The sequence below is a fragment of the Venturia canescens genome, chromosome 7 (assembly GCF_019457755.1).
Source record: "Venturia canescens isolate UGA chromosome 7, ASM1945775v1, whole genome shotgun sequence".
In the NCBI taxonomy this organism is placed as follows: domain Eukaryota; kingdom Metazoa; phylum Arthropoda; class Insecta; order Hymenoptera; family Ichneumonidae; genus Venturia; species Venturia canescens.
This window is the reverse complement of record NC_057427.1, coordinates 3,191,819-3,209,168: the sequence shown is the minus strand read 5'-3', so window position 1 is coordinate 3,209,168 and position 17,350 is coordinate 3,191,819. Positions and strand designations below refer to the sequence as shown.

Here is a 17,350-nt window from a genome sequence, read left to right as displayed (position 1 = left end):
CCAAAAAGTTATCTTAAGGGTGTACAAAATATGTCGGCTCGGCAGTCATCATAAAGTTGACCTATTCAAAAGATAACTTCGGAATGGTTGTCAAGCTAGTATTTGTACACCCTTGGATGATTTTTGAATCGTTTCTTCAGCGAACTTGAGCCTGCGCGGGTACGATTTTATGGGGGTAAAACGGATTTTCAATACAAAGATTCGATGGATAATGGAGGTTCTCAATTCTTCTTTTTATATTCTAATGTAGTGGAATTTTTTCAACGGTTTCATTGTGTTCCACGTTCCCAGTTCTTTGTGTGTAAAAGCGCCCGTAAATTCCAAGAATGGTATATCGATCGAGCCCTCGAGGACACGCGGTCGTAAGGAAAGGCGAGAGGGAGAGAGAGAGAGAGAGAGAGAGAGAGCACTTCGATTTTACAGGACGCGTGGAATCTGACGTTTACCGAAGCGGTCGGTGGTGGGGAGATTCTCCACCTCACTCTCTCTCTCTCTCTCTCTCTCATTCTATTCCACTCTCCCTCTCTGCCTAGCGTCCTTACTTTCCCTGTGTGGGACGTTGTTGGTTATAAGCGTTCGTATCGTCGTCAACCGGTCAACCTGTTTCAGTCGTGTTGTTACTCTCACACAGTATACTTGGTAAGTAAGAGCATTCTTTCGTTCACACAATAATGATAAACAAACAAAATTTCACTTTATTTCCATCAAATATTATAGTTTTTGTTTTTATATGTGCAGAGAGCTTTTTCGTTAGAGACTCTTAAGCTAATCGCGTTTTCTTTGTCACTGCACTCCGTTATAAGTTTTGCACTGTTAAGGACAACGCGTCATGATTGGTAGATTCTCATCCTTATTTATGAAACTTCATTCGATTGATCAAACGAGATTGAACAATTTTTATCTATCCGAGGGCACACATTCGAAATAGCTTCGAAAAAGCTGAGCTGAATATTGCGGAAGTACTACAGTAAATGTCATCGAAAAAACTGTTTTTGCGCAAGTCGTCATTCGTACTTTGGCTATTCAACCGAAATTTATGAGTTATCACGTATATTTTCGTGACTCGTCATTATAATTGCCGTTGCAAAGGTCTCTGTGCGATAATGTCATCTGTTAATGTCACGGAAACACAACAATCGCTTCGACCATTCTACTGACGCGGGTGTCACGTTACAAAATTATTATATTTATGCGGAAAAAAATTCACGCGATTGGTGTTTTATTTAGCTTCTATTCGCCGAAACGCGAATAAAAATCCTTCAGCGTTTCTCGCGTTTCGTATTGATTTACCTCGCGTTTTACGGGGGTTTGTACTCCTATAGTTACATTTCGTAGAATCAGAATATTCGCATGGGCGTGTGAAAATCCGACGAGTCGTCGCACTGTCTCCGATCGAACTGTCAAGTGTGTTTGACCGGCGTTGTTCATCCGCTGACGGTTTTACGTCAGTGTCTACAATGGTATCGAAAGATTCATTTTTTTATCTCTCTTCCTCGAAAAACTATGGAAAAATTTATTCTTCCGATAAAAATAATGAATTCATCCGAATACATGAATTTTCGAGGAATCTATTTCTACTTCCAATCAACCTTTTTAGCGAGACAGCTTGAAATTAAAATCTACATAAAAATGAATATCGAGTATCACGAGTGAAATCATGAATAATGTAAAATTTCAAATTTCGAGGTAAAAATTCGACGATTTTTTAAATAAACATTTCCAAATAATATTAATATTAAAATCATCGTACAAACGAAAATTTCCTAGAAAAATATGTGTGAGATTGTTGATTTCATCGATAGAATTTTCTTCGTTAAAACGGACACATGAAAAGTCAATTATTTATAAAGCTCGATTATCTTTAGAGCTATTCCCATCAGGACTGAAGTATAGGAAAATATTTTTTGGAATAAGTTCGGACCCCTACAAAATGGATTCTACCTCCACTCCCTCCACTCCATCGCCCGCCCCGTTGAGATTGGCTGCGCGTTAAACGTACGCGCATGCGCCAATTCCAGTAAACAAAAGCCACTAGAAAATCTCGGAAAAACAACAATAAAGAAAGTCTTGTCGACAGAATGATCGGTCGTGAAATCAATTAGACCACCGTTTATAGTAAGTCTTTCGGCCTGGGACATCCTTTATACAAAGATATGACACTCGTCAACTTCGGGTCACAACAGTCAGCTCGTCGTGACTGTGTCGCGTCTGGAAAGCTTGTTGGACTTTGAAACGCGAGGCAGGGCGATCGCTTACGGTTCTATTATCCAAAGCCACATTACGAGAACAATATCGATGTCACAGAGCGAAATAGTCACACACAAATGTACTTTTCCACATGAAATAACCTGCATAATATGGTATGCGAAATCTTGCCTTCGAAAACGTTAAAACGTCGAACTTGACCTGTGGAATAATAAAACTGAGGAAAAAAGAATGACGAAATATCTATCGCCGGTGGAGAGGATTGTTCATTTTATTCCTCGGGGAATTTCGATGCAGGTGTGAGGGAGAATGTATCAAAAGTTCACGCACGTGGATGAAATTTAATGTGATCGTAATAATCAAGATCGAACCGGACATTCGTGAGAATGTCCATCAGCATCGCGTTCTATTTATCCAGAGACGTGGCGGAGCTTCATTTCAAATTTTCAATAAATTTTTGTGTCATAATTAATCTGCTGGAAAATCGCTCAAATTTCCGCTTCCCATAGACGTGCGCGTACGTGATACATTAATGTATGTTGTACTTTTAAAAATGCCTTCCGGGCTTGATCGACCTCGCGTGGCTGTCGGCCATTGGACTTTGTGACACGATAGTGAGACACCGAGAATTTCCCGTTTACACGGCTCATATACGCGCGTTGTGTTATGACTTCAATAAAATCAACGAGACTCGTTTCGTTTTTTGTGTACTCTTTGTCTCGATTTTTATCCCATTTCCCCCTCCCTCGCGTCTCCTCTCTCGGCTTCTCGGTAGCAACGGACGCTTTGTTATCAAACAAAATGTCACCTCGTTTCGAGCAATAGTACAGAGGAAAAGAGAAAGTTTGTGCACACCTTTTGCTACTCTGCCAATATTTCGAGCGCGCATCGATACGAACGATGCAAATATTCGTTGCAGTAAATTTGTCTTTGTCGGGTAAACTATATAAAATCAATCGAAAGAAAAAGTGAACGCGAGAACGATGAACAACTGTCGCTTTGATCTCGTTCTACTAACTTCGGGATTGTTGCCAGTGTTTTTTCTTTCCCTTTTTTACTGCCAATCAGTTATTTTCGTACGAACCCAATCAACGAACTCGGACATGCATGCACTCGCGTGTCCCTTTTTTGTTCCTAACCTCTCAGTGATGTACACGCGACAGGGGAACGCGACACTACGCCACCTCGAATTTCACGGGTACAGCAAAAAAAGTGCACTCGAGAATTTTACAATTGGATGAGTTTCAACGGTTGAGGAAAATTAAAAATAATAATTAGCCTGTGAATTATTCGTGGTGACAGCACGATGGAAAATACTTCCTGCAATTGAACCGTTCACCGCTTTAGTCGTTTTTTACCACTTCAAATCAACACAAAATTTTGAGCTATTACGAAAAGCACCACAATTTCAATTCGAGCTCAAAACTGCTAAAAATTACTGTCGCATTTCCTTATCGAAGTCCTTTCGAGCTTCAAATTTCATAAAATATGCGTCAACTACTTTGTACCTGCATGATACCGACGATAAGACATTTTTTTCGATAACCTTCTTTCTTCGATTACCTAGTGAAAAATTCAAAAGTTGTAAATTTTCGCGTATTTATCACGAGAGTGAGTGTGGGCTCTTCAAAAGTACACGGAACCGTAATTATCTGCCGTTTTGTCGCAGTCCAGCGAAAGTGGCCTACCACGCGCAATATTTTCTGTGTGAGTTGAACGACGACTCAGCGAGGGATGAATATTCAAGCGATCGAAATATCGTGGACTTTTGCCGTACAATAAGATCCGCCGAGTTTCCCACTCAATTTTCTTTAATAACATTGTACTCGGGACGAAAGTTTCTGCAGTGTTTGTAGAGCTGTCGCGACGTCCCGGTCTGCGGGGACATAAAAAATAACACGTCGATCGTAATCCTCGTTCTACAGACCCGAATATTTTATTTAATAATTTAATGTTCGTCCGCGCTGGCCTTTCGTTTTCGAACTTTCAGCTGTGGGGCTAAACTTTAACCTTTTTATTATCGATACTATTTTTTTTCTCGTTTACCCCTTTCGTGCGCTAGCGTAGATCGAAGCGGTTTCGATGACGTTAAAATTCATGCGAACGCGAATCCTCGTCCGAGAAGTATCGAACCGTTCGATTCGTTAACCGTCTAATTATATCGTTGCACCGAGAATCAATTCCTCGGCAGCTCAAAGGGGGCTCGCGCTTCGCACAAAACGAAAATAAAATCAAGTCCGTCGTTGCGTATCCAGTTTATTCGTTTACGAGACGCTCCAGGAGGGGGAAATCGAGGGCTATTGGAGAATCATAAATTCACGTACAATGTTTAATCTCGCACGAGTTATCGCTCACATCTTCTACGGTCAAACACGTTTTCCCAGTGTTCCCTCAATAACAATAAGATAAAACGTCGTTCCACTCCGGAGTTTGAACTTGTCAGAAAAAAATGTATTCCACTTTTTAAACAACATAATACACGCGTCCCATGCGTACATTAGTAACTGTAATTCTTGAAGATTTTTATGTCTCGAGTTCAAAACGTCACGAACGGTGATTCGGGGGCCCCTTGAGCTGGCTTTTCGATGCATGTTTTACCGAAACTTTATTTCCCGAACCGCTTTGAAACGAATGCTGGAAATCGCCTGATATTTTTTTCAAATTTTCTGTCATTTTTCCTGTTGCTTTCCTAAAATTGATAATTCGATAAAAAGTGTTTTGTTTATTCGATCAACGAATATCTAATTTTTATGATAAATTATAGTTTGAATCTCTACAGTGTGAAAAACATTTTTATATATTTATTTTCAAATATAAGCTTTGCGACGAATCGAGTCCAATTGGTGTAATTTTTTTCAAATCTGTTGCAGGTGAATAGTATGGTTAAAGAAGTCAACAACAAAGAAATAAAACACGAGTGCTCGCGGTCCGAAGGGCTGCACACTTATCCCGATCACTTCAGGGAAGACGCGCCGATTGATGACTGAGCGGGGACGATTTATTTTCATGAAACACTGAAGAATTTGTCCTGGGGCAGGACTTTGTACATACTGTAAATAATAAAAAACAAAAGGGAAAAACGCCGAGGGGAACAGCACGAACAACTGCGACCGAAGATTCAAGGACAGCGACAGAGGGCCTCGAGAGGGCTCGAGCTACACTCTTTTGCCCAAAATTTCCATATTATTCGACGGCTTTTTCTCCCCCTTCGTATAAATAACGAGGATACTTTGACCGAAAGTAAACATGAAAGGAGCTCAGGACAATACTTCCCTCGGGATGAAACTACTGACTGCAGGAACAGCAGCCTGCATCGCTGATCTCGTCACTTTTCCTCTCGACACGGCTAAAGTCAGGATGCAGGTAAATATCTCGATTTGTTAAGAAAAATCAAGATTTTCGTTAGAACGATTAAATTTTATTTATTCGAATGAATGGTACGCAATGAGATTGCAATTTGGAAGTTGAGCTTCAGCTGAAATGTAAATGGGAAAAAAATGATGGAATTTTCGTAACTTTGTAAATGAAATTTTCCTCGCGTTTCTCACGATAATTCGTTGTCCAATGAACTTTAGATCGCCGGAGAATGTCGTCCGATTTTGGTAGCATCGGCGGAGGGTTCGGTGCTGGCGATTGGATCGAGTCGGCCTGGTTTATTCCAAACGATCGGGAACATCGTGAGAGTCGAGGGTGCAAGGTACGACGAACACATTAATAATCGGCCTCACGGCATAAACGTCCGAGATTGTTGCTATTGTAGAAAAGAAATGTTTTTTTTTTTTTTTTTTTTAATGAATGAGACAACGGTGGGTATACACACATATTTACAAATCAATATCCATAAATATGCAGTGATTTTCTGCGCGTATTTGAACGCTGCAATTAATTAATATCTATTGAACATATTATTGTGTGGCGCGAGCGTGTGTCTCGTGCGCAAAAGGCGCGTGGACTTTGCCTCGCATTCAATACTCCCTTCGAGTTTCTTACGCACGAGAATTTCATTGAATCAATTTGCAGTCGTATCGGTCTTTCTTTTTTTCCCCCATTTATCTTTCAATCTATTTCTATTTCCTGCGAATAAATATTCTGAATGAAAACGAGTCTGATTGCTTTTGGTCCGATTAACTTTGGTACGTTTATTGAAGAATTTATGAAAATTATTTCTCACCTTCTATTCGTTTTATTTTCCTTTCAATTTGTTTCTCACTTTTTTTTTGTTTTTTTTTGTTCAAATGTTGAACTTCGCTTCAAATTTTCTCAGTTTTTTCTTGCAAGCTTGTTCATTTCTCGATCCTTTATTCTTCCGATTTGTTTTCTTTCTTGCTTGTTTTTTTCTCTCCTTTTTCGAATGCCAACTTTTCCTCGTCGACGGATTTTTCCTGTTGAAAACGAGCTTTAAAAATGGAGCAATCGTTTTTGGAATAGTAATTATAACATTTGGACGATCCCGAGCGAAATAATCCCTTAAAAGTGAAGAGACAAAGGAAGAGAGATGAAAGAGTCTCGCCAATAGTTGAGGAACAAAAAATGCAAGAGAGAGAGAGAGAAAGAGACAAAATGAGATAAAAATTAGCGTAATCCGGCGAGGGCTGGGGGGAGGGGAGCGTTTGCGTGATTTTGAGGGCGTGAGTTTGAGCGAGGGTGGTTGCAGGAGCCTGTACGGAGGTCTTTCCGCGGGACTCCAGAGACAGATGTGTTTCGCCGGCGTGCGTTTGGGACTCTACGACAGCGTCAAGTCACTCTACGCTGGAATCATCGACGGTACATGAAACTACACAAGCAAAGTCTCTAATCCTCATTTTAACGTAACTACATGAAAAAAAAAAAAAAAAAAAACACACGAAAGATAAAAAAAAATAGAAAACAATTGCATCAATGAAAATAAATCAAAAACGGATATTGAAAATTCGAAATTGTCGGGCAGACGTTTGCTGACAAATTTATAAACATTCGTTGAGAAATACAGAGAGAAAAAAGAAACGGAACGAACGTGTATCGTCAGTTCTCATAAGTTCGCGATATTTTCTCATTGGATTTTTCATTGTTTATTACCAGGTAAAAACCGCACGGGCTCGGTGAATATCGGCGTGTGTATGGCAGCTGGAATAACGACCGGTGCTTTGGCGGTTCTTATCGCTCAACCCACTGACGTCGTCAAAGTCCGTCTCCAAGCTGGCACCTTGGGCAGAAGTTCCGTCAGATACAACTCTACCCTTCATGCTTATAAAAGTATCGCCTTTAACGAAGGCCCGCGTGGCTTGTGGAAAGGTATTTTAGCTCGGACTCCTGTTTATTCTTTCATGCACCATTAAAAATTTGGCGATTTTTGAAATTTTCGAAATTAAGTAATTAAATAAGAAGAGACTGAATAAAATCGGTATAATTTACATAAAAGAACATTCAACGTTCAAGATGAAAATATTTGAAAGCTCTGATTGTGCGAAGATTGTGATTTTTTGTCAAAAAAGTTGATTTTATTAATTTTCCATGTTCACAGGAACCTTTCCAAACGTAACGAGAAACGCGATTGTCAACGTCGCTGAAATAGTATGCTACGATGTGATCAAGGAAACGATATTGAATTACGGGATATTGAGAGACGGAATACCGTGTCATTTGGTGGCTGCAACGACGGCTGGATTATGCACAACCCTCGTAGCGAGTCCAGTTGACGTTGTGAAGACTCGTTACATGAACTCGTCACCAGGAGAGTACAAAGGTGCGATGGACGCAGCTATAAAAATGTTGGCCAACGAAGGACCGTCGGCTTTCTACAAAGGTTTCGTGCCCAGTTTCGCTCGACTCGTATCTTGGAATATCGTTCTTTGGATCACGTACGAGCAAATCAAACTTCGTCTGAGAAGCTCCAATAAGGATCGTTGAAGAGGATTAAAATCGCCAATCAAATATCCAAATCATATCTCACTACAAAATTCGGAACCAATATAAACTTATCGATTCAAGAACAAGAAATTCGTGTGTCTAAGAAAATCTTCGGTTATTCATCGTAAAATTGCGCCCTTCGTATTTGCATGAGAAGAGCATTTTTCGATTAAGAATTATTTTTTCTCTCCGTTTGATCGATAGTATTTTGTCTACTGACTTATCGATCGAGGGTGTTTTTTAGAGCATGATTTTAAAGCTTCAGAAAATTTGTATATTTTTTTGTACTCCGATGAAGGTACAAGTAATATTAGAATCATGACAACGCTGAAAAGGTTGGGCCGTTTAAAGGAATCTCTGCATGGAAACAAAATAGAATGAAAATATTCGTCAAAATTGCCGTTATAAATCATTGATCATTATTGGAGTCCAACCATCGTTGAAAAAATCATGCGCTGAACAGCCTCGTTGTGTAGAAACGATTATAAAACTATCATTAGTAAAGTTTTACGCACGTACATCAATGTGACAATAAAATAATGAGCATCAGCTGCTGCTAATTTTTTTTTTTTATTTACGTCAGGTTATTGGAACCTAAGGGAAATTAAAACTCGAAGCTTTTTCTCTTGCCAACTTCGAACACTTTGTGGGTTCGTCATCGATAATCAGTTCGATAATATGGAATTGGGGTTACATCGAATTGTATATACTCCTAAGCCAATTTTTTGATTACGGGATTGTTAGTTGGGTAAAATTGGAGTTATGGAATTTTGTGTGGCTAGAGTAATGCGAAAATCATTCGAATTCTATGTTTCGCGATTTTTTTTCTATCTTGTATCTACGCTGTCGAATCTCGACGATGCGCTTCTGCTAACTCCTTTTTTTGCTTTTCTACAAAACTATTAATAAAACGAAATGAAGCTTTAACTCCATAATCGAAACAATTGAACAAGATTTTGTGGTCACAGGTCGAATAATTATGACTCCAAAATTCCATAGTTTACGCGTTTTACCATAACGAAAAAACTTTTTCAGAAAAAACGAAAAAAATCAGAATTCCACGACTGCGTGAGGCGTTTATCAACAACGTTTGATTTTGGACTTTTTATTGTTTGATCCGTGACTCCAAAACTGTGACTATTGAACTTTTGCCCCAACTTTTTATTCGTATGTGTATAGTACATTGACGAATATCGCGAAAGCGAATTAAAGGTAACAATTATGATATTCGTAATATAATTTTTTATTTTACAAAAACTGCAAATGGCAGAATCAACGTTGGCGTCTAAACAGTAGTAGAATTGGCTTGTTACGGTGAGCTTTGGTTCAGTTTGCCACCGAAGAATAAAAGTATTTGCAAAGTTGAAAATGTACGAGGGATTGTGGAGGAAGGCAGAAGGGAATAACGAAAGGGATTGAAATTTAATTTGTACGGGCGAGTAATGAGGATTCGAGAATCTCGAAAAAAAAACTTTGACAACACTGGTGGTGGAATACAAGGAAAAAGAAGAAAAAAGGTTTGAAAATTACAGAGATTGTGTAAAATCAGTCGTCGAAGTCGGACTCGTCCTCGGACTCGCAGCTCGAGCTCATTTCTTCCGGCATGCAGCCACCGTCTTCTTCGTACGTGGAGTCGGCCATCGGAATCCTAAAAATCGAATATTCTGCTATGACAGCTTGAAAAATGTAGCAAAACCAGAACAACGAACACGTGGAAAACACTATTTTTTTTCTTGGAATGAAAAATGTCATTTCTGTGGAAAGAAGCTTTTTCTTGTTTAAATGCCTCTTTAGCGATAGGGCGAACAAAAACCACAAACACACACGCACACGTGCAATCGCGTTGTTAGCAGGTTATGCACAGGAGACCGTGAAGCGAGAACGAAAAACAAAATTGAAAAAAAAAAGGAAACATTGTCTTTTCCGTGGTCTTTCCTCGTTAAGATAATTTTGTAGTGACGACGAAGAAGGGGAAACGTTTTTTTGGAGCGATTTATCTAAAACCTCGTGTCCATCGCCTCGATATGCTGAATCGCGTGTTTATCCTGTATGCACTTTGGAGGCCTCTTACACTTTCTCATGATGCAGTTCATAGGACAACAGGACTCCTTCCTCAATCTGTTATACAATTTCTCCATAACGTATACGTAACAATTTATAAAGTAAAAAAAGCTATTCGCTCTTTTATTCTCGTGGAGGCCTTTCTCAATATTTCTAAAATAAAAATACAAACAAAAGTGCTCGCGATCTCTCGTAAAAAAGTGTGTGGTTGGAAAATTTTTTGATTTTGTCATTGAAAACTGAATCGCAGAAGACCATTGTATCGTTGAAAATCAAGAAATGTCAAAATAACTCTTCCATTTTGTTTTATTCGACTAACTAATTTTTCCTATCAGATCTTCGAGGCTATAAGTCATGAATGTCTTCATCAATGATTTCCGTATGCTGTTTGCCACACAGTAATTCGATCATTCGACGATACCACGATACGTACTTGTCCAATGTCCATTGTTCCTCTCCGCCGTCCTTCATCATCGACAGCGCCTGACAAAAGTGTTGTCCAACTTCTTTCAGATGCATCGTGTTGAGATGGTGACCCGCGAGAGGGCCTTGATCGCAACCACAGAAACTGCTCTCCATTGTGTAACTTCTATACGCGATTGATCGTGAAAGAAATGTTAAAATCTCATTACTAAAAATCTTAGAAAAGACATTTGTACGGTAGCCGATAAATTGTGTCACTTGGTTCTTCACATGGACGGTAACTTTCGAGTTTTTATTTATTCACTCCAAGCAACTGCGCTCTCTAGTCAAAGAGGATGTTCAAGAGCGCCCCCTCCTTTCCCCTCCGCCAAAAACAACGCGAACTGCAAGTGAAAAACGAAAGTTGGCAAGACTGATAATAAAGTACCTGGAAACGCCGAGTTGGCGCCATATGGCGACCCTGGCCGTGGACTCCTTGTGTCTCTCGACCTTGAACGAACACAGAGCCAGAGCAAAAGCCGGTGATGTTTTTTGCATTAGACGCGGTAACATCTGTACGTTAAGTATAAAACAAAGTGATAAGAGAAATAATCCAAACAAAATAAAGGATTTTTAGTGTATTAATATTGAAAAAAATATTCACCAAGTATTGCACAGGCTGATCGGACTTGGCACGATCGATCGGGCTCCAGGAGCCTGATCTTGAGCATCCGAAAAGAAATACGTTTTTTCGTCTCGAATGACCGTGATAATCGACGAAAACGTGAGGGGGTTTCTGTAATATTCTGCTGCAGTACTCCATAAGACCCTTTGTGTGGTATATCACAGGGTGCAGTTTCTGGTTAGGGTTGCTCCAACGTCGGTTAAGGTCCTCGTTAGTAAGACCATACCGGTTGCTGACGACAAAAATAGAAACACGGCTATATAATGCTCGCTCCTTCTGCCGCCTCGTCCCGCTGCGCTTCAACTTTAAATCGTGCACGTACGAGAAACGCGATGGAGAACTCGGTCTATATAATATATTCTCGTGCACAGTAAAATACAAGGTCTATGTTTATACCGAGATACTTGTCGGTGCACATGAGCCGGCCATCTATATTAGACTCTAAAGAATTTCTTACTCTAATTGCCTCTAATTGGATATATCCATTGAACAACCACGATCTGGTAGAATTTCATGGGTTCCTTTTCTCGAATTCCGAAACAGAAATTCGTGTTTGCGACTTGCGAAAAAATTGACAGATTTCAGCACATGTTGCGGTGCAGTAGAACTCATCGCGACTGCATCGGATCAATTAAAGTCAAAATGAAAAAAAATTTGGTAGAAAATGACGTTTTGGTGTGGTATGAATTTTTAAATCGTTTATTGTTATTACGTTCGTGTTCCAAGTTTTTCGAGATGACAAAGAGCTTGGTGAGTGGTTCGTTTTTGTGTGCAACGAATACAGAGCCGCGTTAGAGAAACGTTCGAAGAGATCGTTATTTCGCGTTGTACTTTTTTTTTTCCTCTCGTTTCATTTAAGGATTCAGACGCGGTTGCATATCGTGGAAGGACGTTTCCGGCGACCGGAAACGTTGTCACCGCGCGCGTCAGGACGCTGGGAATCGTCGTTCCTCGAAACACGTTGAGGAAGTCGACAAGAGCCCTCGCGTCGCGCATAGCAATAGTAGGCTAGTAGTGCTCACGGTGATTACGTCTTGCTGCTGCTGCTGCTCCTGCTCCTGCTGTCGCTGGCAATCCTTTGCCATTTTATTCTCATTATTCTCACACAGCACTTTTTACCTGCCTCTATCTTTACAGGGGGTAAAAATCTTCGTGAATATGCGTCCGGCATGAAAAAATGCTCGAACGTTTCGAAGAACGGTGAAAATAAATTTCCTGTCACTGTTTTTTTAGGTTAAAGTATCACGATTGCGAATTTTCGGGCGACAATGTTTACGTCTGCTCATTACCGATTTATGGATCGTCTTCGAAATACCGAGTATGCTTGTTAATTTTTTTTACTTTTAACGCTAATTTTCTCATTATAAAAGAACGAATTTTTTGAGGCACGGTAGGGTTACATTCTGGAAATATTAGAGGTTATGAATCGTTACCAGCGTAATTTCGTTTCGTTGAATTATTTTGTACCATGGAATGCTTTTAGTGCGAGGATCACTACGAATAATAGATTCAAAGAAAAAAAGCGTGCTGGTTGAAAAAAGACGGCTAAGAATTGTTTCTGTAGAAAATTGATCAGTTCCTGCTGGCGAACCTGAAATTGCGTTTTCTCGTTTCGCGTGCATCAGTTCGCGTTAAAGTTGAAACGTTTTGTTCGGGTCGTTGAATCTTGATTGTTACTTGGCAAAACGCGCCTAGGATGAATAATCATAACAATAGTGACGATATATTTTTTGCCTCTTACTCATCGGAGATAGAGTGTTATTCCCGTGAGGATTTCTCGCTAAGCCAGCTGACTCGTCGTTGCAGCGAGAAGATGATAAAATATGATTTTTTTCTTTTCAACGTCTTTTTTCTTTCTTTTCGTTGAACGTGAGAAAGACCCCGGGAGATTTCTTTCGCGTAGAGAACAAGAGAAAAGGACAAGCGTCACTTCGTTATTATTAAATTCGAATCGTACAGCACACGAGCGTGACGAGGATGGGGTGTTGTCACGATTGCGGCAAAAGAGGGCGATGGCGGAGCGGGAGGGGGGGGGGGGGAGATACTTGCTGGTAATATTACGTGTATAGACTTCTGCACGGTCACGTAATAATAATTCGAGTCGATGGACTTTCTTGTACGCAAACTTTGACAAATGGCGGATGTGTGATGATTCTGGTATTTCCGTTTGTTATTCGCGCGGCTGATAACCGATTTACATTATTTGGAACGTGTTTAATGAAAAAAAAGTGTACGAACTGTAACGCTGAATTTGGGAACGAGACGAGTTCAACACTTTATCACGGATCACAGTGCGTGGAAAATTATTTTTCGAAAAATCTCGAAAAACACAAGTTCTCGTGTTTTCCAGAGGGATATGCGAGTAGAATATTTATTAGTGCCCTCTGTGCTAGACTATCGAGAATCAGGGACTTCTCGCACCGCGGACGTGAATAAGAAAGAAGGTTAGGACGGAAAGATGAAGCAAATCGTGAAGGAAATCTCTGGAGATGGAACGACAGTAGAAAATTCGTCGTAACGATGGAGTTGCGCGTTAAGGGAGAGAGAATGTTTATTTTCTCGCGAGTAAGTACAGATAAAGAGAAATAGAGAGGGAGAGAGCGGATTATGTGAACAAAGAGTGAATAAGTGAAAGAACGAGGTACGAAGAAATGGTGAAAAAAGGGGAGAATAAGAGAAAGAGCGAGAGGAATAGAGCCTGAAGATCTAGGCGTCCGATGTAATGGGCCAACATCAGTCCAAACGCGATGGAGGAGCGTGTATATATGCGTGTTATGCCGGACCGCGAGATGGCTGCAAAGTAAGAAGCGGGAAGGTAGAGTATACGCTATGTAGCAAGTACACAGATTCTCAGGGAATCTCACAGAGGGCAATATAACCCTCCGCTCTTCGAGAGAGGTCCGCGCACGAGAAGCGCATAAGCTCGGTTCTCTTAAGCGCGCAATGGACAACGACGCGAACGAGAGAGAAAAAGATTCTCTCGGAGCTGAGAATACGAGAGAGAGAGAGAGAGAGAGAAAAAGATAGAGCAAGTACGCGAGAGTTCTTCGATGTCAATGACTCGAAAGCCTGAGAGCCTTGACCGCGAACTTCTGCTCTCACGTAGAGTAATATAATGGCTAAAAGATTGAGGGTAATGAGGATCACCCGAGCTGAAATACCGCAATTTATTTCTTCCCTGCGAATAAGCGATCGATCCATTTTTCAGGCTTTGTCGTAAAAAGCACTCCGCGGCTTCCGGCTTCGATCGGAATATTTCTAATCTCTTTATGCAACCTTTCAGTTCGTAATCTGCCGAGCGCTCAAATATTTTCCTCTCGAATTTTACCCGTAACATTTTTTTCCCGGAAATCCAGCACAATTTCTCAAACATTTAACGAGAATGCTAGCCGCATTATTCGATATCTCGGACGCGAGATAACGCCCGGCAAGAACTTCGCTTACAAAACGTACAGCAGCAAAGAATGATAGCAGAGGCGTATAAGATGAGGCACAGTAGAAAATAACATAGGACTAAAGAAGCGCGCCAAGTCTGCTCCTCCTCCCGACACACACCCTCCGACCCTTTACTCGCCGTCTTGTAGTTCCTATTCATACACGAACGAGGAAGAGAAAGATAAAGCTACCGAGATTAAGCTCCGAGTACTTCATTAGCTTGTTCCTGTAATCTCATGCAGTGAGATGCGAGGTCCTTCGTGTTCACCAGCCCACAACAAGCCGAAGCTTACGCTGCTATCTTCCAACTTTTTTAACATACCTATACCTAAATTTCGTTCCCAATAAAAACCCTTCTTTTTTATACATATTATATTTTAGGTTATGTCCGAAAAGCTGCAGTGTCATCGACGACTTTTTCCATCTAGAAACAATCGTGTTTCGTACTTTTCGGTACTTTTTGAACTCTTTTTACAAGCATTCGTCTATGGCACATTTTTTATCTCACAAAATTCGGAAAATATATCATTTTTTGAGATTTTTACTTCATGCTTCATGTCCATCGAATTTTCCACGTTTTCGATGTCGATGTTAATATTTGACATTTATCGAGAACGTGGAAATATTGTAGTAAAAAAATGAGAAATTCTTGAATACGTGATTATTTATTCATAAAAATGGAACGTAAATTTGATAACTCGATTCGAAAAATCGTCTTTTTTCAACCGTTTCTCAAATGTCAAACCCCATCCGCCAGGTTGGATTCCAACGTGACGTCACTCCGGTGCTAAACAATTTAGATTTTTACCGTGGGCTCTGTGTTATTTTGAAATTTTACAAGTTATTTTATCACGTTTGCAGACTTTTATCATTTATTTTATTAAAATCGCATCATATGGAAGCTTTTGCAAAAGCAGAAAGTACAAAAGTCCACGAATGATAAATACGTCGATGCCGGCTATTTTTGTTTTTTTTTTTGGCCTTTTTTACACTCGCACTCGGGCACGAGACACCAATGACATACATTATAACTCATTATTTCCAAAAATCTTGTCACTTGCTCGCAGTCGTGTTATTTGCCAACGGCGTGACGTCACGAACCGAAACAGCAAGGGGGGGGGGGGGAGGGCGAGCGTTTCCGCGCGAAAATTCAAAAATAACAAATAAAAAATAGTTTTTAAGGCACTTATCGGTGTTGTAAAATGAAAATAAAAATTCTCCTGGTTCATTACGACCTCAGGATCAATTGAAAACAGTTTTTAAAAAAAGGTGCAATACCCTATCGAAAGAAGTTTTGGTTGGTCGTGAGGCAAGGTACACGGAGAGAAAAAAATAGTAAGAATTACTACGCTGCCATGGTATTGAGGTTCTATATCGCCCATTTTGAAGGTTTCAACCAAAAATATTGTAATTTCCAAGTAAATTCTGAATGAAAATTTTAAAATTGCGTATTTTGCTGTGACAAAAAGGTTTAAACTGTGCTACTTTTTTCCTAACATTGTTCACCAAGGAAACGTTGCAAAAATTTATGTTGACTCGATGATGAACTGTCATGCAAATAGAATTATAATGGCGTTTTGCTATACTTAGTGCTGTCTTCACAATTGAAATTTACAGTTGAGCATGGTGAAATTTGAGGAGCTCGAACACAAGCATCGATCATACGCCAAAGTGTTTAGAAATTTACTACGGTAAATAACAGAATTGTACGATAATGCGTGTACCCCGATCTATTTATTTTTCCATCACTCGTCAATTTTCATCGAGTCGTTTCACAAAAAATAACCATGTACGTTCGCAAGAATATGACGCTGAAGTTTCCAACGTTGGAGTCCAACGAAATGATCTAAAAAAACTCTGAAATAATTTCAGTAAATCTCCAATTTTCTTCCCTGCCGAATTTCCAGTTCGTCATTTTTTAAGCTACATCAATAATTCGTGAAATAAAAAAAAAACAATTAATTATAAATCTATTTTTCGTTCATTTCGTTGAAGTCCAACGTTGCAAACTTCAACTTCGTCGCAAGAATTAATAAATATTACCGATATAGAGCCCTACTTCAATGGCATAATAGTAGTTTTTAGTGAAATTTTCTCTCCGCGTAGAAAAACGATTTTTGATTGAACTAAATTGTAGTCGAATCGTCTGGAAATTTTTCTAGCTGATCCCCTGCACTTGTGCACGCTGGGAAATCTCCTCGTACTGTCCAAGATTACGGACGATCCTGCGCGTCATATTCTTCTCCAAACACTGAGGCAGCCAGACTCTCCTAGCTTCGTAGATGGCGTGACGTGGATCAAGCGAACACACAGATATAAATGTTTCGCTTATTATTTATATATGCAAGTATGTTAGATGCCCCGGGGGTCGAGGCGCTCGGAGCTTCCAAGGGAATCGAAGCGCGCCCCGTTTCTCGCTTCTGCGCGGACGGGGGCCGCTACTTTCTCACGACTGGCCGTTGGAGGCTCGAGCTCGGGCTCCGCGCTCGTGAAAATAAACCCTCGACACTATTAATACTTGTGTTTTCCCACGAAAATTCTATGAGAATTGTAAAAAAGTTATGAAAATCGGCTCGCAGGGCTCGTTGAGTCAGTAAAAATGTGCAATTAACCGATTCGAAGAAACTAATGGAGATAAAAGTTTGTCGATGGGATGCAAATGCGAAAGAGAAACGC

At 40.1% G+C, this 17,350-nt stretch overlaps 2 protein-coding genes across 6 annotated transcripts in view; one reads left to right on the top strand and one right to left on the bottom strand.

The window, feature by feature from the left end:
- The first annotated feature begins 516 nt into the window (after window positions 1-516).
- On the top strand, window positions 517-9,026 carry LOC122413634 (mitochondrial uncoupling protein 2-like). Of its 2 annotated transcripts, none has more exons than XM_043424110.1 (6): window positions 517-639; window positions 5,076-5,568; window positions 5,781-5,902; window positions 6,860-6,969; window positions 7,264-7,476; window positions 7,706-9,026. In XM_043424110.1, the coding sequence occupies exons 2-6, from the start codon at window positions 5,452-5,454 to the stop codon at window positions 8,089-8,091; spliced, it is 948 nt and encodes a 315-aa protein (XP_043280045.1). In that variant the 5' UTR covers window positions 517-639; window positions 5,076-5,451; the 3' UTR covers window positions 8,092-9,026. The 2 variants fall into 2 exon arrangements, with proteins under 2 accessions (XP_043280045.1, XP_043280046.1); XM_043424111.1 differs by lacking the exon at window positions 517-639 and adding an exon at window positions 4,521-4,656.
- Window positions 9,027-9,231: 205 nt separating this feature from the next.
- LOC122413629 (cytosolic carboxypeptidase 1-like) overlaps window positions 9,232-17,350 on the bottom strand; it is a 32,585-nt gene continuing 24,466 nt past the window's right edge. For 3 of the 4 annotated variants that reach the window (XM_043424097.1, XM_043424094.1, XM_043424096.1), the window contains exons 14-18: window positions 11,219-11,471; window positions 11,003-11,127; window positions 10,586-10,741; window positions 10,027-10,209; window positions 9,232-9,739 (exon numbers count right to left, since the gene is read on the bottom strand). In XM_043424097.1, the coding sequence (XP_043280032.1) occupies window positions 10,089-10,209; window positions 10,586-10,741; window positions 11,003-11,127; window positions 11,219-11,471 (655 nt within the window). In that variant the 3' untranslated portion in view covers window positions 9,232-9,739; window positions 10,027-10,088. The remainder of the gene's footprint in view (window positions 9,740-10,026; window positions 10,210-10,585; window positions 10,742-11,002; window positions 11,128-11,218; window positions 11,472-17,350) is intronic. The other variant, XM_043424095.1, reaches the window with a different exon arrangement.